General features: G+C 40.0%; 1 protein-coding gene across 4 annotated transcripts in view; it reads right to left on the bottom strand.

Moving 5' to 3' along the window:
- MCTP1 (multiple C2 and transmembrane domain containing 1) overlaps positions 1–20,802 on the bottom strand; it is a 413,595-nt gene that overhangs the window by 259,298 nt on the left and 133,495 nt on the right. For all 4 annotated transcript variants that reach the window (XM_067568438.1, XM_067568440.1, XM_067568437.1 and 1 more), the window contains one exon: positions 8,383–8,497. In XM_067568438.1, coding sequence (XP_067424539.1) covers positions 8,383–8,497 — 115 coding nt within the window. The remainder of the gene's footprint in view (positions 1–8,382; positions 8,498–20,802) is intronic.

Below are 20,802 nucleotides of genomic sequence, written 5' to 3'. Positions count from 1 at the left end.
TGGTCATGGTCAGCCAGTGGCCAGTTCTCCTAATGTGTACACACAGGTGTGTAATGGTGAACCTGAGGCTAACTGAACTGGGTCAATTGACCCTATAGAACAACATGACATCAGGTGCCTGGGTGAGTGGTTAATGAAAAAGTGAATATCAGCCCATCCCTGTAGCCCCCTCCCAAATTATGACATTAGATGATATGCTAGCAAAGTATATTTTGCAAGCATATCTTGGGGACATGTGACTTCTTTGGGATGAGGGTATAAGTACTGGGAAAAATCACGTTATATATCCATATACACGCATATATCCAAAGAAGTTGGTGATACTGTCAGACAGAAGAGGGACTTTGGGACCAGAGGGCCTAGGGGTTACCTAGATCCTCCTACAAGGGACCATAAATCAATCAGAGGGCTTTGAGGTAGCCAAGACCTCACTATGAGGGACTCAGAAAACAGACCAAGTACCTGAAGGAACCGGAAGAAGAAAGACAGTCTTCACCTAGAAGTGGTAGCTATACCGGCTTTGTTTTCTAATCAGGGTACATTGTGGGGCCAACATAGTTACTCAGGGTTTATGCTTGGGAAATTGAGGCTTACTAAGGAGAGGTATTGTATAGTCCTTTCTATTTGTCTGGGATACCTGCTTTCAAACAAATAGCTCTGTGTTGAAGAAATTGAATCCTGGTCTTCACTGGTACGGTTAGCTAGGTGCCCAGCTGTGGGTATGTAAATCGATTCCAGCCCAACACTGCTAGCTTCACACAAGCAGATTCCTAAAGTCAACTGGACTCTGCATGGACACAAGGCAGGTCAGCTCACATGGATTCAGTTGCAGGATCTAGGCCTTAGACTTTGATAAACTTAAATAATGCCTAGGTTTCTGGGGGCTCCTCCTGAAACATTTCACATAAAGAATAGCTACAGTAGTTGACAATTAAAAGGCAATTGATATGCTGACAAAAAGACCTGATATTTTTCTTACATCAATTTCCAAAGATATGTAATTCCTCATATTTTGAAAGAAGTGTTATTGGTCCCCCATTTCCTCTAAAATTAAATGAATAACCCTGTAATAAGAAATGGTTACTTACCATAACTGTGGGTTCTTCAAGATGTGATGCAGACATGTATTCTACTTAGGTGTGTGCACACTCAGTGCACTGGAGCAGGAGAATTTTGCCTAGCAGTACCTGTAGGAAGTGATACTCATGCTCACAGCCTCTCCCCTGCCTACATGAGGCGCTGTCACCTCAACCCCACTCAGCTCGTTCACACCAATTGCCAACAGACAGGACTCTGATGCAGAGAGGATGGAGGGTGGGTTGTGGAATACACATCTGCATCACATATCAAAGAACCATAGTTACATTAAATAACCATTTCTTCGAGTAGATGCATCCATGCAGGGAGGTGGGGTTCAGAGTCTGCCTAAACAAGGATTGCAATACTACCCTACCAAAAATTGTATCTGCCCTTGAAGATGCAGTAATGGCATAGTTCATAAATGTATGTATGGGATGACATGTAGCAGCCCTGAAAATGTCCACTATTGAGACATTACTGAAGAATGCTATGGATGTAGCTTGTGCCCTCATAGAATGAGCCCACACTCGCTGAGGAGGTATAGCTAAAGCCATTTCCTATGTAATCTTGATGCAGGATGTTCTCCATTTAAAGATCTGTAAAGAAAACACTTGGCCCTACATACGATCTGCATATGACACAAACGGGTGAGGCTTAGGGAGCGTGCTTGGGAGGCCACCGTGGTCAAGAGGCAAGGAGCGTGGCACATCGGGGCTGCGAGGCCATGGGATGGAGCTCGGGGCAATGGCAGAGGAGGAAGGGGGCTGGGGGTGATAGGCGGGGAGGGGAGCCCAGGGAGGAAGCAGGCTCAAAGGGTGAAGGAGGAATGGATAGGGAGGCAGCAGGGGCCAGGGGCGGTGGGGGGCCCAGGTGAATCAAGATACACGTTTGCCCAGGGTGCCATTTTCCCCCCCAAGGCCAGCACTGGGCAAATCCTCAATGGCCTGTTGCATATCGGGAGTCTTGCCTGAATTCTGCAGCCAAGATGCCCTTCTCATGGTCACCGACGATACCACCACTCTGGCTGAAGTGTCCACGCTGGATGCCGCAGTTTCCAACCAAGTCTTAGCCACCAAGCAGCCTTTAGTGATAAATGCCCAAAATTCCTCCCTTGAGGCTTTAGGCAGCTGGTCTGCAAACTTAGAGATAGCTGTCTAATTCACAAACTTGTATTTGGACAGCAAGGCCTGCTGATTAGCAATGTGCATCTGCAAGGAAGAGGAGGTGTAAATCTTTCTACCCATCAGGTCCATCTGTTTAGAGTGTATCCTTGGGAATGGACTTAAGTCTGCCCTGCCAGACTCTATTGTTCACAGTGGTTACAACCAGGGACTTTTACTCCCATCCAGCTCCAAAGCCCTCAAATACTTGCACCAAAATGAAGTAGTTTCCCCATGCACTTTGCAATAGGTGGTACCAAAGCCAGCATGCTCCAAAGAACCTTAGGCTCTGGGAGCACATTGTTTTGTTGTTAGGGAGGGTGACTCTCCCAAGAGCAGAGGCTGCAGGATATCCAACAATTTATGTGTATTCTTCTGCAGAAACTCTGCTTGAATTCCCAGGGAAGCATCCATGTGCTGCAAAAGATCCTGGCATGCCTTGAAATCCTCCAGTACCGAAGGAGAGGAAGAGCCAGGCACTGCAGAATCATCCAGGGACAAAGGTGAAGTAGTTAACTGTGCCAGAGCCAGATCTTACTCCAGGGCTGATGGACCTGGATGGGACAACTCTGGATGCTCCACTAGAGGAAGGTTCACCAGTGTCTGGGCCTGTGGTGGATCAATGGTCACCATACACCTGGCCAGTGATCTCTCCTTAGAGTAAGATGAGGAGGGGACCTCTGCAACCAAGAAGCAATCCATGGAGGCCACTAGAATTTATAGGGCATTGATGGTCGGTAGGCACCAAGCCAGGGGCCCCTATCCTGACCACAAGATAAGCACCAATCTTAGTACCCATAGTGCTCCATGAATGGCTCCCAATGTGGGTCAGACAATGGAGAGCAAGAGGAGGAAGATCCTAATTTGGATGCCAAGGAGTCCTGGGTTTCAGAGGATAAAGGTGGAGCCAGTTCTGAAGGCATGAGCAACCTCTCTGATTCATCCATAGCCCAGAAAAAAGAAGGAACTGGTGCTAATGGTGGAAATGGCCAACAGAGTATGCCTCCGTCATTTCCGGTGCCAGAAGTGGTGTCGTCCCTGAAGTTGGCAGCGGTACTAGGTAACTGAGTGCTGCAGTGTAGGGTGGTGGGTGTCGCCGCATAACAGTGGCACTGAGAGCGGCAGTGCTGAAGAAGTTCCCAGTGCTGAGGAGGTCTCTTGTGCAGAGCCCAGAACCAACCCCACTTCCACTGACCGTGCAAAGGAAATATCAGGGTGTAGTGCAGACAGACTCGTATGTTCAAGCAGACTGCCCAGCCAACAGGACTATAAACAATGCAGCCCTGGCATGGTTGTGGACCAAGGGAGATGTTGAAACAGCAAGTTCATTATTGCCTGATACTCTGCCTGTGCGGAAACAGCTGCTACTGGCATGAACGGATGCCCCAAGGCTGGAACCGGAGTCGACGGTATGGGTTCTCTAACTTCCTGATGCAGTACCAGGGAGCGGTTGTACAGGACTTTGCTCCATCCCATGCACCGGCATTCAAACTATGCCAGTGCACATTCCTTCTGGAGGAGGCAGACAAGTCCCCACACGAACCTGAGCCACCTCAATTGGCCTTCTGCAATCTTTTGTTCAGGGAGTGACTCTCTCTCTTCAGAGAAGCACAGATTCCAGAGCACAAAATGGAAGCACTGTCAGAACCCGAGGGTGATCTCCAATTCAACATATAGCATCAGTGCCAAAACAGGCTGCATGAACTGTTCAAGCAGGTCCTGCTTTAGACAATTCCTCGCCAACCTGAGCTTGTTTCATGAACGGTTTGCAAATCGAACACTACTCTTTGACACAGGCTTCACGGAAGCACAGTGTGTGGAATTGTTGTTATGAATCGCTCCCTCACACGACAGACAACGTTTAAACCCTGGTGAGGGTATCACCAGGGAAATACTTAAATTAAAGCTTACTAACAGTATACTAATTGACTATATACAACTAGAAAAAGTCACTAAGAAATAAAAAGGTTGTGAGGTTAGGAACCGAACAAAGCTCCGACTCCAGTTTCAAGTAGTAAGAAGGAATTGAGGGGGGTTTGAGGCATTGCCATCTCATATAATCAGGGATGGGCTATGAACACAAGGCACGAACACTGCCTCCTAGGGTACTGCTAGGAAAAATTCTCTGGCTCCAGTTGTGTGCATGCCCAGCACACTAAGTGGAATAAACAGCTGCATCTACTCGAAGATGACCAAAGCAGTGTACATGTACAGTGAAGGAAAATAGTACTAAGGAAATAGTTTTCAGGGTTTCAAGAAGTTATTATAAATACACTCTAAGGTATTTTTAAGATTACAAAGAATACTTTGAGGTAAGACTCAAAAAAAAATCATGAGAATTTTGATTTCTTATGACTGAAGAGTGGAAAAACCACTCGTGTTTCGTACTAGAAAACTGGTTTTTTTTCCCCCAACAATATTAACATTCACTTTGTCTTACTGGAAGTCTCTTTCTTGCGAAACTACAACTACTTTAGCTACATGTTTTGTAAGAGTTTATATCAATCTCTAAATATTAATAAAAGGAATGCCACCAATATAAAGTAGCTTCAAAGAATTTACATTAAACCCAAACAGTGTTACATATATTTTAAAAAGGATTTAAACATTTGCCATTATTTTACTGAATCCCCCGCCCCCCATAGAAGTTACTTTGTTTTAAATTATTCCCACACACAGTTATAAACTCAAGGGTCTGCATCAATAAAAATAGCAAGATGTTAGCCTCTCCATCCTAAATATAGCTTGTTTACACCAAAGCATCTCAGCACATTCTCTCTTTAGTCTATACAAAATTTATACATTAAATATTAAGGATGTAAAATAAAGGACTAAAGTCAAGAAACGGCAAGGTTAAGGTTAAAATTCAAAAGATATCTTTTCAATTAAGGAAGATTAGGCTTTTCTTTTTAAAATTAAAACTTGTTTTCCACAAAAAATATTTGAAATCTAAAATATTAATTTAGACCTTAACCCTGCAAACACTTAAGCATGTGCTCAATTTAGCACATTCAGTCATCCCTCTGAAATCAAATTTTAAATATATTTATCATTTATAGTGTTTATTGTTTGTATTTCACTCAATTTAGGCAATGAAAACAGGCTAGCCAGTTTCAATTAATGATTCTTGTGTATTAGAAGAGCTAAAACATGAATTGCAAATAATCCACAGAAATGTTTACAGAAACTTTATTGAAATAAAAAAATCACGTAAATATTTATATTATATGAAATTTTGTACAACGTTTTGGCTTGATTCAGCTCTCATTTGAATCAGTCTAAATCCATTTATTTCAATTGAGTTATACTTGACTAAGCTCCACAGTATGTGCATGTGTGCTTAAATCCATGCTTGTTCAGCAAAGCCCTTACACACATGCCTAATGTTAAATTTGTGCTTAAATTACAAATTTTGCTGGTGAGAGGAGAATTTGACCCTTTGTTATTTCAGTCTAATCTTCTTGACAGTATCTTTGTAATGCTATACATACTAGTAGGAGCATTTTTGTCCCTTAAGTTTATCTAGGTTATTGCTTCACATTATATCTTTTGAGTCTGAATACACTTTATAACCAGTGGTGTAATCTTACATTATTGAGGCAAACAGAAAACTATCTTCCATATCTATATGGAGTATCATATAGGAGATATATATATGGGTGTTGGGTTTGAGGCAAGTCTACCATTAACTCCAGTTGCTTCCACCATCTGACAGACCCAAAGTGTAACCATTTTCCAAATCCACTAAGAAAAAACCTTGCAAAATAAATAATCAAACTTAATTGAACACCTGGGTTATTTCGAAAGGGGCTTGACTAAGTTCTAAGTCATGCCAGTGATCATTATACTATTGCCAGAAGCAAAAAATGTAGCAGTGCAGAAGTTCTACACTGTTTTGGGATAGGAGGCTGGATGGATATGAGGGTGGGATTTCCAGTCTAGGAAAGTGACTGGGGATGAACAGCAGTATTTCCTTCTGTTATATTGCACATACAGGAACGAGGATGTTCCATTTGCTAACATTAGGTGATCTTTTCAAATTGAGACATCAACACGTCATTACATACGGCTGCAAATTGTTGGTCCTCTTATTAGAAAAAGAATGATGTTTTCCCCTGCTTAACTAGTTTGATCATCTCTGATTATTAACAGTACTATTTACCAACTAATTGCCATGATTAATGTTGGCATTGTAGTTAGCTACATAAATACAGCTGCAAACTTTTCTGTCCAAGACTAATGAGAGCTCTGTGTATTCACATTTGGGAAAATGGAAGCATGCAAGATTCACATTCAAATCTTCCAAGCAAAGATGGTGATGTATGACTTGACAGGGAAAATATTAGTAATAATTTAGTTTTGGAATTCCAGGTTTACAACATGTTTATAAAGTGGTTCCGGTAAATAGGTGTGGAATTCTGTTCACAAACTAGTGAACATGGAAAGGTAAGATTAAAAGTGAATTATTCTCTATCATGTAGTTTAATCACTATGTGAGTGAAATTAATTTCACCCACATGAAAATCAAGTAATTAGACTATCTGGCTGAACTGCACATGTGTTAAGACTGAAGGGGTGGGAAAGAAATTCACTCCTGTAAGCAGGGGCTTAGAGTGGGAAGCTACGGTGAAACATTCCTGAGAACACTATTCGAGCCTGTGGACTGCAATATCACAGAAACACCTCTATGCTCTTAGCCCAGGGTATTAGGACAACTGGATATATGTAATTGTATGGTCCTTCTTATGGTCTGCCTCAACACCATCTTCTGTCCTGGCCTACACAAGGCTAATGAAGAGCAACTCTGCAGTGTGCAGAGAGTTCAGATGCTCCTTTGCATGGTAGCTTAATTAACATCCCCATATCTCTAAAGGCCTACCAAAGGAATTAAGCTCCTAAATTATAAAAGATAAACAACACAATGTAACTATGATGGTTAGTTATAAGAACCTTGCTCACATAAAAAACAAGAAGTTTGTACTCAGATTTTAATTTCACCTTTAAATAAAATAAGTTATGTTTTTATTCTGATGCATTTATGATTCAGAGACTGAGTCAAATATACGGAACATTGTAATATCTTTTTTTATGAACATCAAGCACACTTAGCTAGTGTACCTATACACCAAGAACAGAGTGACGAGTTATTCTTGAAACCAAGAGTCACATTCAGATCTCTGTTACATTGACTTAAATAGAGTTACTCCAGATTTACACCACCGTACCCGAGATCTGAATCTAGCCAGACAACTTTACACTGATCATATGATATGACCAATGAGTGTTTCCTGGAAAGATTCTGGACAATATTATTGCTGCCATTATAGTTCCCGCACAGCTCCCTCAATGTCTGACGGGGTCTATTTTGCAACAGATTCAAAGTATTTTTTGTCAGATTTTCACATCAAAAGTACGTCTCAGAAAAACCTGAATGTACCACATTCAGGTGGTCTGGTTTTCATTGGGAGCTGCAGATGCAGGTTCTGCAGCATGAGGGGTAGGGGTCGGGGAATCAAACCATATACTCCTAATGGTCAATTTGCCCTGTAAGAATGTTTCCTTTTTCTAAACTAGGGTGCCCAGTGCATGATCCAAATGCAACTTATAAAGGATTAATATGTAGCCAGCAGTTTCAGACACACTATATTTGCAAGACCAACAATGACAAAACTGATCAAGTAGAGTTTTTCCATGTGTGTGCATTTACCTCAAAGTAATGCATTTGGGTGTATCTGTTCTTAGCTAAACATTACAGCCTAACACTTAGAGCTTGTCTACATGGGGACACTTGGGAAAGTTAAGCCCAGTTAACTGAAGGGGGAATTTAAGTGCATTAGTTAAATCACATTAAACTCCTGTGTGGATGCGCTCATTCAGAAGTAAAGCACCCACAGTTCACTTTAGCTATAGCTTCTGAATGAAAGTGTCCACACAGAGGGTTAATATGGTTTAACTAATGCATTTTAAATTCACACCTTTAGTTCATTTGGCTTAACTTTCCTGAGTGTTCCCATATAGGAAAGTCCTTAGAGACAGTTTTTAAGCTAATAAGTCATTAGAAGTATTACTACTGTATTTCATTCAACTACCAAAAGTAACTTACACAACACATACAAAACCACATTTATCAGCATATTCTTACCTCCACGATCCCGTGCTGCTAAATTTTGACCCTTTTTTAATATAATGTCCAACTGGTACATTCCGGGATCAGCCAAGGGAAAATCTGCATTACTAGTTCCAATTGTATTTGTTCTCTGAAAGGCAAAAAACCCACAAAATAACAAATGTTTTTAACATTTTCAGTTAACACAATTTTCTTCTAACTTTCCATATGGCAGAATAAAGAACAAAACACACATCTTAAAATGAACCCCAAGCCCATGCAGTCTCTCTCCGACTTCAGTAGAATGCCTCACAGGCACAAATATCCACTCATGTGGAGTCAATTATACGTTTGTGATCTAATGGAGTGGAGCCAGGCAGAGTGGATGTATGTTCCAGAAGAGAGCTCTGAACTCTCACCTCCTACCCCAATCTAGACTCATGCTGAACGTATGTCACAGTAGTGAGGACTTCGGCAGCAGACAAGATGCTTGACCTAATCGTCATCAGGGAAAGCCCAGTTGGCTAATTCCTAACACATTATTAGCAGCTAACGCTTAAGCTATGTTTACGCTACGAGCTAGGGGTGAGAGTCCCATTTTGCATACACAGACTCACACTAGTTCTCATTGAGCTAGTGCAAATAAAAGTAGCAGTGTAGCCACAGCAGCACAGGCAGTGGGGGCACAGCGTAATCAACCCCCCCAGAAACTGGTGGGAACGTCCTTGGCATGTCTGCTATCACTGCTAGTGCTACCTTGACTACGTACCAGAGTGGTAGGTTTGCCAAAATAAGAAAATGGGATCTGAAGGGAATAAGATGACAAGAAAGGAATGGAAGCACTAAGTATTGATTAGTATTATTTATATAACACCATTTCCATAGCATTTTAACAAATTGACTCTTTCTACAAATATCAGTACAGGAACTGCAGGTGTTCCCCATGCTATTCCTTCCTCATCTTGTCTGAATTCCACAAGTTCTCTCTAGTTATACCATCCAGGGGACAGCTTCCCAGAAAGTATACAATCATCCTGAAAGCGGAGACCCTGGCTATATTTTCATAGCTTTTGCAAATTTCCTTTTACTTATAGCTAACAGTGATACGTCTCTTTCACCAACAGAAATTGGTCCAATAAAAGCTATTACCTCACCCACCTTGGGTCTCTAATGTACTGGGACCAACACAGCTACAACACTGCAAACAGTAAGTAGTAGAAAGTCAAGCCACTATCTCTGCATCAGGAGAGGTGCTTGTTCAACTAAATGATTAAAAATGGAGACTGAAGCTATAGACAGGACGGTCAAATGAACCACCTTTCCAATCATCTTTTACAAGCACAACCATTAAAACAGCAGTCGGAAAATGGCTACTAGTACATCAGTATCACTGAAAGGCTGCAGTCTTCTTTGGGAAAATGTTAAGACAGAAACTTTATAACCAACAGATTACCTAACACCTCACAGTATAAGTGTACAAGACAGAATTGGAAACAATACCCAGGGATTAAAACTTGCTATTTTGACATGTTTTACAAGGATTTTAAATCTACATTTAGGTATTTGTTTTATTTTATGTCCTGCATCTTACTGAAATTTATGTCCAAATAAGCCATGCCTATGCACTCAAGACTATCATAGCCTACGTTAACACCGGAGCCAAAAATGAAAGTGTCTTTCAACCACTGACTGCTGTTTGACCTCGTGCCACCTGTTGCATATATAAGAGATACAAATCAGGCAGTGTCTGTTTGCAACAAACCAGACTAGACACATCTCTGAATCTGCTGTTTAATAGCTTCAACAACAGTTTCTAAAAACTCACACTCCACCATGTCACTTGCAGTGGAAAATATTTCCTTCCACACAAGTATCCAGAATAGACACCCCACAATCAGACCTATATCTTTATTGTGACATAGATCTGCCATTTCTTAAAATTAGTGCAAAGACATCTGAAGAAGCAGAGACTGAAGGAAATTTTTTTCTTCTCTAGTGTCCTAGAATGTAGTGAAAGTCTTGAAAAAATAATGTTATCTTCACTATCAAGTCAAATAAAAGCATGGAATGGCAGATACAACGAGTAAAGGCCTTTTGCTATGAAACAGAAGATATTAAGTATTTAAGCTCTCAGACAACTAGAAATCCTCTAAGGGAAACAATGCCTGAAAACTACTCTTGTCAGCTGTATACTTTACTTTGAAATTATTTTGTTATGTTAGTAGTTTGTCTCATTCTATTTAGGAATAACTTTTGTTAGCTAAATGATATTACAGTTCTTGGATTCAACTTAATTCACAAAAAGTCATCTATATTTTCATTGTCTTGAAAGAAAACAGTTTATTTAACTAACACAACCATCATTGCCACAGAACTCTGAAATACAATAAAAATTGTAGCCCACAGAATCATGAGTATGATGAAAAGATGTCTGATTAAAAAGATCAGGATAAAGATATCAATTACCATAGCATTTTATGTTTAGTAGATAGTGCATTAAACTCTTGACCAGTGCTTTTATCAAATCAATGAGAGTGCTGCTTTAATTTTCAGCTAAAGCACTAAACCAGAAGTAAATTTCTCAATAGTCTAATTTTAAAGTAAATGGATCTTCAATTGTAACTTGTTACTGATTCATGACATTTTGAAATGGATGTTCTTACATGTTCTGAAAATACATAATTTCATTGAGCTTCACCTAAATTCAGAAGCAAAAAATTTGAACGTTAGTTAAGGTTGCTGTCATCAACAAACCACTATACAAAAATGGGAAACAAAGTTAAGGATTAAAAGTATTAAAAGGTTGCAAAGTCAAGCACTCAAGTTAAGAAATGACAGAATGAATGTTGCCCATGCAACCTTAATTCACAGCCCCCTTGTACATATGCATTATGACACAACCTTTAATTACATGCAGAAGTGACTATCTGTGAAAAGTTTGGTGTAAGTAAGTGACTTGCTGGGTATCACATAGGAACAGAGTGGCAGAGGCACAAATGAATGCCCTATGATGAATGGTTAACTGTTCTAACCACAAGATTGATATTCCTTTCTCTTACTACAATCCCTTGCCTCTTTCACTACAAATCTTCAGGGTTCCTGTAGACCACAGCCTCCTTCACTACACAGCCCTGAGCCAATCCATCCTGTGCACTGAATGAACCAGAAGTCCTCTGTTAAAAAATATGGAATCATGTAATTAAAGGCTGTATCATAACGCATATGCACACAGGATTAATTTAAGGTCACATAGGCAATGTTCATTCTGGCATTTCCTGACGACTGCTTGGCTTGGCAATCTTTTAATCGTTAACTTTGTACTGTATTTCCAAAACATTTATGACTTAGTTTCTTGATGACAGCAACCATAAATACTGTTAAACAAAATTTGTGTTTGTAAATTTCCCTAGTTTCTTAAGAAAGAAAAACTTTTATATATGTGCTATTTAAATAAAGCACTTACATTTGTTTTCTTCAATGTACATTTTATCACCATTGTTATCTTTGTGATGCTCCATATTTCACCACTAATATATGTTGACCAATATATTTAAAAACAATTGAAGTTATTTTGTTTGAATACAGTTCATGTTTTTGTTTGCAAATTCAGTTTTACTGCAACTTAGGACTTTTTTTTAATTGTGTAACAGAAACCTGAGTAGTGACTCATCTATAATTTCCTATTTTTAATTGCTAAATACTCAAAGCCACAGTCCCAGGTTTGTAAGTGGCAAATAAATATACATGAAAGGAACTGTAATTTTGTATCTGTTTTTCACCAGTGTAAGATAAAGATGAAGAAGATAAACAACTACCCTTTGAAAAGAAAGAGGTAACTTACTCCAGTACAAATGGCTATTAGTCAAGAGGGTCAGGGACACAACCCCATCCTCTGGATGTCCCGAAATCTCAGACTTCCAAAAGCTGGGATGAATGACAGGCGATGGATCATTCAAAATTACTCTGTGTTCATATCCTCTGAAGCAGCTGGCACTAGCCACAGTCAGAGACAAAATCCTTGGCTAGATGGACCACTGATGACCTGTGATCTGACTGATTTGACCCGCTATGGCCATTCTTCTATAAAATGGGAAAAAAATGTATTCCCTCCCACCTTTAATTATAGATGAAGTATATATATATATATATATATATATATATATATATATATTCCATCTACCTATTTCATCACTAGAGCTGGTGGCAATTTTTCAAACCTAATCTTTTTAAAATAAAAGGATTTTTTTTTTTTTTTTTTTTTAAAGATCACTTGTTTTCTATTATGGCAACAACAGCCTTCTGAGGTAAGATCTTATACCTAGAGCTGGCCAGAAAATGATATCCCTTTTTGTGAAAAATTTACCATTTTTGGAGGGGGGAAACTGAAAAGTGTTTTTGCCTTCCTGGCTCCCCACCTGAAAGGCACTTTTCAATTTCAAATGGACAAGAACTTTCTAACCTGGCTGCCAGAGAGGCAGGGTGCCACCAGAGGATCTGCTCCTGAGTGGGTGGAGAGCAGCAGGAAGAAAAGGCAGGCAGAGCACCCAGTGCTCTCTGCCTCTCCAGCTCAAGATTATGGGACAAAAATTTATGGAAAACTTCAGTTTTGTGAAATGGGCATTTTAACAGAAAAACAATCAGATGAAAAAAATTGAACCAGCTCTACCTCTACCTGACAGTATTCATCCTCAGCAACAGCCTCCAATTTACTTTCCTGGCACCAAGTGTCTGACTACCCTGAATCCAAGATATTCCAAAATTTGTATCACTCGTGTGTTTGATTCAGCTTTACCTCTCTATTCAGAGAAAACTGAATTTTCTTCTTCCCTTCCTTTTGCCTTAAGCTTTTTCTCAGCCTGTTTCTCAGGCCTGGTCTACACTGCCACTGGCAGTCAATGGGAGATATGCAAGCTATTAGACGTAGCTTTCGTATCTCCCATCAACATACTGACGTTGATGTACCACAGTGTCGGAAATAAATAAAAATCAAATAAAGTTTGGAATTTTCCTCAAAAAGCTCTCCAGCGAGGGAGGACTGGCTGAGTCACCAGCTGCTACAGAAACAGAAAAAGCCTGAAGGAATTTCAGGAGGTAGGCAGTGGTGCTGGAACAATTTTTATAGTGGGGGTGCTAAAGGAGGAAACCATGTTTTTGGGTTATTATTAGTTCAAGCCAGGGGGTGCCGCAGCATCCCCAGTTTCAGCATCCATGGAAGTAGAGCATTTCCATTGTGCCAGTGACTGAAAGGTCTTGTTCTGTCCCCCAAGCTGCAAGCAGACTGAAGTACCCATAAGAAATCTGTGGGCCTTAAAACATGAACGGTTGATTTGCAGTCCTATATATGTACAAAATGTTTGTTTTCAAGAATCCTAATGTGTTCTTGGTCATGACAATGACTGATGTCATTATCTGGTGAAACAACGAGAGTCCTGTAGCACCTTAAAAACTAACAAATTTCTGTGGGCATAAGCTTTTGTGGGCTGCAACCCACTTCGTCAGATGCATGAAGTAGGAATCACAGATAGGAAGCGTGTGTGTACACACACACGCACACACCCACCCACCCAAGGGTAAGAAACAACAATGGGGGAGTCCAAGTGCTAACAAAGTCAATTCAGTTAGAGTAGATGAGGCCTATTCATAACCTTTGATTAGAGGGTGAGAACCTGTGAACACATTATCTGCTGAGGAGATCCTGCTAAGACAGCTGACAGTTTCAGTTTGAGAGTTCTGATCCATATCTATCTAAGTGTTAAAACACTATTGAGATTTTACAGTTAGGTAATTGCTCCCATTTTGCTTGTGTATAATAGAAAACCAGTTTATTTTTTCCTAAAGAATTTCTAGAGAAACTGCACAATTCAGGTTGCACTTTATACCATGGCATATATTTGGCTGCTATGGGAGATTGTCTCCTCCTTTCCCCGTCTCCCTTTCCCCAGCCCATGAGATTCATCCAGGTGAAGCAGAGGATGTAAGTTTCACTTCCTGAGTTTAGTATTTTACCCAGATCTCCAAATTTGCAACATATTGTGCAATCCAATGAGTAACTGGATGATGCTATCCCATGACTAACTGGATTTAATGCCTTTACTACAACAATACACTAAAATGTTTTTGTTATAAATAAATGGATGTGAAGTAAACGAAAAGACTTTAAGCAAGTGGCCTGTAAGTCTTATCCCAGCAGCAAACAGCTTGCTTCAACAATACAGTCAAACAGCCTTTAGGGCCATTTAGCATGACAGAAAACATAATATTCTACATCCCACATGCCATGTATTTATTGAACAAAATGCTGTTCAAGTGCAACATAGGGGGGAAAATGTACTTTTGAAATTTGGAGGCAGACAAGTAAAATTGCTGCTACACTCAAACTATGTCATCATTTAAAAAGTGTGTTAAGGAAGGTCAAAACACAGTGAGCCTGATTCTGAGCTCAGTTATACCAGTGAAGTCAGGAGTTACATCTGTTGATACTTATAGATTACACCCAAGTACAGCAAGGGCTCCTGTCCTGCAAAAGATGCTTACATATTGGAGGAATAAGTCTTTAAAGAAGTTAATAAGAGGTTTACAAGCTCATTGGGTCAAATATAAAACCAAGTATGAAGCTACCACTCATACACCCATCTACATGTATGGTGGACTAATAGTACCAGTGGCCCAGGTACTCAGCTGGTGCAAATCAGCACAGCTCCATTGAAAGCAGGCTCAGATTGGCATTGTGAAAGAATAAGGGATACCATTCTCTTGAGATCAAAGGCCTTGGAGCTGGCCTAGCTGTCTGATTAGCCCCACCCACTGCACCCGAGAAAGACATGGACATTAATTAGGTGACCCTTATATAGAGAGGGCAGCAAAAAATTGCAACACTTACCAGGAAATTGAGGAGCCAGAGGCAGTATCCCAAAGGGCTGCTACTGAAATTATTGTTGAGGGGAACTGCTCCAGACAGCCAAATGGACAAAAGGGGAGACTGGTCGAGAACTCTGTATTGTTGAGGCCTTGAGGTAAGAGTCAGGAAGTCTAGTTACTAGAACTATAGGTGCAAGAGACTAATTTGGGGGAAGATTGCTATGCTTGCAGACTTTGAAGAAAGAATTATTATATTTTGCTAAGAAGGCTCAATTGAAGAAGCTACCTAAAATGACAAATAGCTTCCCTAGATTTCTTGAGAAACCTCAATTGAATTAACCCCAGGAAGTTATGTGACCCAGCAGAACAAAGCATGGTGCAATAAGAGGAGGTAACTATCAAATAGGCCTAATCCTTTCCATGCATAAAAGCCACAGTCTAAACTTGAGAGCACAGAGACTCAGGCCCTGTGTCACTGAATAGGATTTAATTCTGTTAAATTTTCAGGAAGGATGTTGTGGTTAAGCAAGAATGAAAGTACCTGTGTAAAACAATGTTCAACTGTGCTATATAAAGGCTTGAAAACAAACCCTGATGGTTAATGCTCGAGAACACCTGCCATATTTTAATGGGGGTCTCTATAGTAAATATTGATTTCTATTTTTGATTGAAAAGTAAGAGCTTCAAAACAGTTTATTTTCAACATTGTACTAAATCACTTTTGATCCCCTGCCAGAACTTCCTCCTGCAAACCAAATGCTCTGATGTACGGATAACAACAACATTTGTAATTAGTACATGAGCAGTTTCAGCATGCAGTGCTCCATTTTACATCTTTTGTTTCAGCTGAAGTGCTAACCCAAACTTACCAGCCAGGGAAAACCAAGTCAGCATTAACACAGCAACCAGATAAGGTTGAGCCAGATACCGTTCCTGGAATGTTACTCAAACTAGGAACAGTTTACCAAGCCACCACCTTTTCCCTCATTCAAACCCTTCTAAAAACCCACTTTTTCAATATTACGTATACAGAATGAGTTAATATAGAACCAGAAAATTAAAAAAGAACAGGGAACACACTTAAAATAATAGGATTTCGTGGTGACACATTTAAACTCTTGTCCTACCTCTTTCCTTTCCCATGTTTTGTTTACTATACTCACTTGATGTGTCACACCAGAATTTAAACCCCACGCCTGCAATCTGTTGAATAAAAATCAACTGATGCAATCATGCAAAGCCCCACTAAAGTCAGCGCGAGTCTTCATGGGCACAGCAGTCCACCCATGCAACAAATTGCAGGACTGGGGCCTTAGACTGTAAACTTTTCAGGAAAGCCATGTCTTTATGGACTAATTATTTTAGGAGGAAGTGATTTAGATGCTATGCCATTTTAAATATACTGTACTTTGAAAACTTCTGATGCATCTTTGAAAATTCTTCACCCGCAAAGTAGATTTACAAAAAACTGCCTCAAACAAAATCATGTACTTCTCTCTCTCTGCCAACAAAAATAACTTCATAAACACATTTAATGAAGTTTCCTTAATGAATCCCATTGTCAGAGCAGTCATTTGTTATTCTCCATCAAACTTCCATCATCTTCTATTTCATTACCAAGCAAATCTTTAATAATTTACATACAACAAAAACACACAAAGTCACGTCATTTAGCAGATGATGTTCTTTCCATCTAGCAATACCCATCAACAGCTTATTCTGAGCCATGCTACACTAATCTTTATTGCTAGAAAAGAGATAGATGACTGGAAAAATGTGAGTAGGAAGCTTGCACTTACTTCCTACTCCCAGAAACCACTGAGCAAAATGCGGCCCCAATATCTACCATTGTACCCATAGACAACAGAAAGATGTTTGGTGAAAGTTTTTAGTAAAATGGTAAACCGTTAAATAGATGGCAAATTAATAGTTAAGGTTATCATTACGTTTCATTTAACACTTAGGTTAGTGAGGGCAATTCACACATCTATTAGTGCTATTGTTGCAGGATACAGATTCAGAAAGACAATTCTGTATCAGATTTTACTAGTTTTACATTTGAAAGGTTTTCTGCAAAACAATTCTTTAAAAAAATGAAAGCTTAGATTTTGCTGCATATTTCTGCAGCAGAAAGTGGATTCTCGGTCTGGTTCCACAAATGCAGAATCACAGTAACTGCAGCCCTGATGATAAATTCCTTTACAAGTGAAAGCTACAATAATCCTCACTGATTGAAGTTATTAGAGGGATTTATTCTTTTCTGGTGTGATCTAAACACCACTCTTGTATTGATTTAAGTATAGTTTAGAAACTGATAGTTATATCAAAATATAGTTACAATGGTATAAAGGTGCTTATATAACTGCATTCACATTAGAAGGCTGAACCAATTTAATTACATCAGTTTCTAAACAGGTAGTTACATAGATTAAAAACAAAAAAAAATCCATGGGTAGATCAGCCCACAGTGCATCACTAAAAGACAAAATACCTAATTTGTGTCCATTAGTGGCAGATCTCGTTCACTGAGACAAACAGGAAAATATTTGAATCATAGCCACAGTGCTTAAGAGACCTCATTATTTAGGCACTACATAACAATGAAGTTTCATCTCTCTATCAATTGAAAGGACCCCCTGCACATTCATTAAAAGATTCAGGCAGCATTCTAAGTGCTATGACACCTTCAGACTTCAACATATAGAAGAGAAATCTCAGAGACAGAAAGATACAACGCAATAATGATAAACAATGAGCACCAGGTATTACTTATGTTTCTATCTGAGGAGGTAGGAGCAAGCATTCTGAATTCGTTCTGTTTCATCATTCTCAAAAACACCAAAAATTTGTGAAGAATTTTGAGCTCTTCTAGTAGACTAAAATCTCAGATGATCAGGGTGAAGTCCTGACTCCACTCAAGTCAATAGGAGTTCTATTCCTGTACTTCAGTGCAGCCAGAATTTCATCCTAGATAGCTTAATGAAGTGGTTTTTTTTTTTTTTTTTTTTTTTTTAAAGTTCCATCAGGTTAGTATGATTTTCTGAGCTGAAAACGAACAATGCAGGAATAATTTCAAATGAAGCAAAATGGAGTATTTGACAATATCACTAGGAAGGTGGCATAAAGTACAGAAGCCATCAAGGCAGTGCTTCTCAACCTGTGACCCATAGGCTGCCTGCAGTCCAATCAACACACATGGTTATCACATTTCTTCTAACTCTCTGCAACTCTGATATGCAATACTGATGAAAAACAGCACAAACTATTTTAACTAGCTTACATGGGGGGAAGGGCATTTTGCCCTGGCAAGCCACTCACTGGTGTGTTCTATTTTACTTTCAGTTCTGCTAGGTAATCCAGGAAGTCATAACTCATGTATGCATATGTTCTACTGGATGTAAAAAGATTATTTCTTTGCCTGTAGCTGGCTGATCAGTTTCTCTGCTACACTGTTTACTGACAAAAGCAACTGGATGGTTTAGGGCAGTGTTTCTCAACCTTTGTGATACCAGGGACTGGCTTCCTATACTGTATGAGGGAGATCTCAGGCTTCCTATACTGTATCAGGGAGATCTCAGGAACCAGTGCCAGTCCATGGACCAGTCATTGAGAAACACTGGTTTAGGGCATTGGTTTTCAAACTGTAGATTGAGTCCCCCCTGAGAGGTTAAAAGTTCTCGTCTCTTCAGTGTAGACATTGTATGCTGGTCTGATTCCCAGTGGTGCCTGCATCCTGGGTACCCTGAGGTAGGGTGGGAGGAGGCAGGTCCCCGGATCCCCACCCCCTGGAATCTTGTTACCATTACCCAGAATACCACCATCTTGCAATCGAAGCTAATTCTCACAGCCTTGTGAGAACTCACTGCCTCCCCCGCACCCACACACTTTATATTTTTCTCATTCACCCTCTCCCTCCCCTCCGGTTGCTCTGGAAATCAACATGACAGTCATCCCATGCTTGTTTCCTGACCCCGTAGCAAAGGCCTTGCACCCAGCATGCATCCATGATATGTACTCAGGGAGATGAGGAAGGGGGAAAAAGGAGGGTGAGAAGAGGAGGAGCCAGCCCCATGCACAAATTGTCACCGTGGGTAGCTGGGATTCAAACAGAGCATATGAGCCTCCACCCAACATGCACTGGTCACATGGGGACATCTCCCCCACAACCTCACAAGCTTTGAACTTGTCACCATTCAGGTCCTCCCTTTTCCCTCTGCTGAGGGACAGGTATATTCTACACTTCTGGTTTAAGGGACTGGTATGGAAATACAAAGCATTTCCAGTACCGTATAGTTTACAGGTTCAAATAATGCCCCAACTAATAATGACCAACAGCTGTTAGCCTCCAATGGAGGTTTTGTGATCTTTATCCAGAGAGCTAGCCTTAGTCAAAGTGAACCATATTAAAGCATCTTGACCGTTTGCATTAATCACTCACTGTCTCCCACAATGGCATCTCAATTTTGTGGCACAGTTTTTCCTTTTCCCTCACTTCACATCATCTATGTTCACCTTAGTCTGCTTTTCCACCAATTACATGCTGTGCAGCCAGGCAACTGTCACCCTCAAACCAACCAGTAGATACTAAAAAGGAACTAAGTTACCATGCCTTGCAACTTATGCTATTTACTTCAGTAACCAGAGTCCAATCTTAAATCCATCACTATAGTTAAATCAAGACTACAGGCATGTAAAAGACATTTTATTGGTTCATCTGTATAATTTTTTCAGGGTTCTTATTCATTGGTGCTTTTCATCAAACATTACAATACAAAGGCAGAAAATTATAAGCTTAAAATTGCCATCTGTAGCATACAGCATAATACTAATGTCTGTGTATGCAAAAGCCATTTAGCTTCCTTTAATATTAAAACAAAATATCAAATATATCTTTTGTTGAACTAAACAAACCTATAGAAGCATGTTGCGTAATACAGTTGACCATTGTAGAGTCTTTAAAGGATGTTCTGGCTCATAATACCATGCTTTAATATCTTCAAGAATCAAAGAGTCCTTTTTAATCACAAAGGCATACATGGAGGACATGGGCCTGGAGAGTTTGGGGTGCATCTCTATTACATTTTGTATTTCAGAGATCTTTGGCAGTCCCAGGGCATCCAAGTCAAAGTCAATAAATATAAATAAATAGGTCAAATGTTTCAGCTGTATATGCCACCATAGCACTGCTCCTGGGCGGTTACACTGATGTTGTAAGACGTGTAAGATGACCCCACCATTGTCAATCAATGGAAAGGTGCATAATGCCTCTCTAGCTATTCTCTCCATATGATTGGATCGTAGCCAACCTGTAAATTAGAATTACCCCCAGATAGCGGCTTTTGTATGGTATCATGGTGAAAATGAAATCTATTGGCCCAAAGGATCCAAAAACTCCTGGTGGCCACTACAGAGAGTGCTCTGTTTTTCTCTGTCAGGTAGGATGAGGATCCCAAGAACTCCAATAGCAGGACTAGTTAATTAATATTCCTGTGATCCCCACTCATAAATGGGTGTTATTTTTTATGTATTGGAACCAGTGAGAGAGACCTGGGACATGAGAGGCAACATAATTCTGCATGTCAGACTCTTAAATCACTC

Source organism: Emydura macquarii, unplaced genomic scaffold (assembly GCF_026122565.2).
Source record: "Emydura macquarii macquarii isolate MOO-44397 ecotype Brisbane River unplaced genomic scaffold, CSIRO-AGI_Emac_v2 contig_2897, whole genome shotgun sequence".
NCBI classification, from domain to species: domain Eukaryota; kingdom Metazoa; phylum Chordata; order Testudines; family Chelidae; genus Emydura; species Emydura macquarii.
This window is presented reverse-complemented; position numbering and strand designations above follow the sequence as displayed.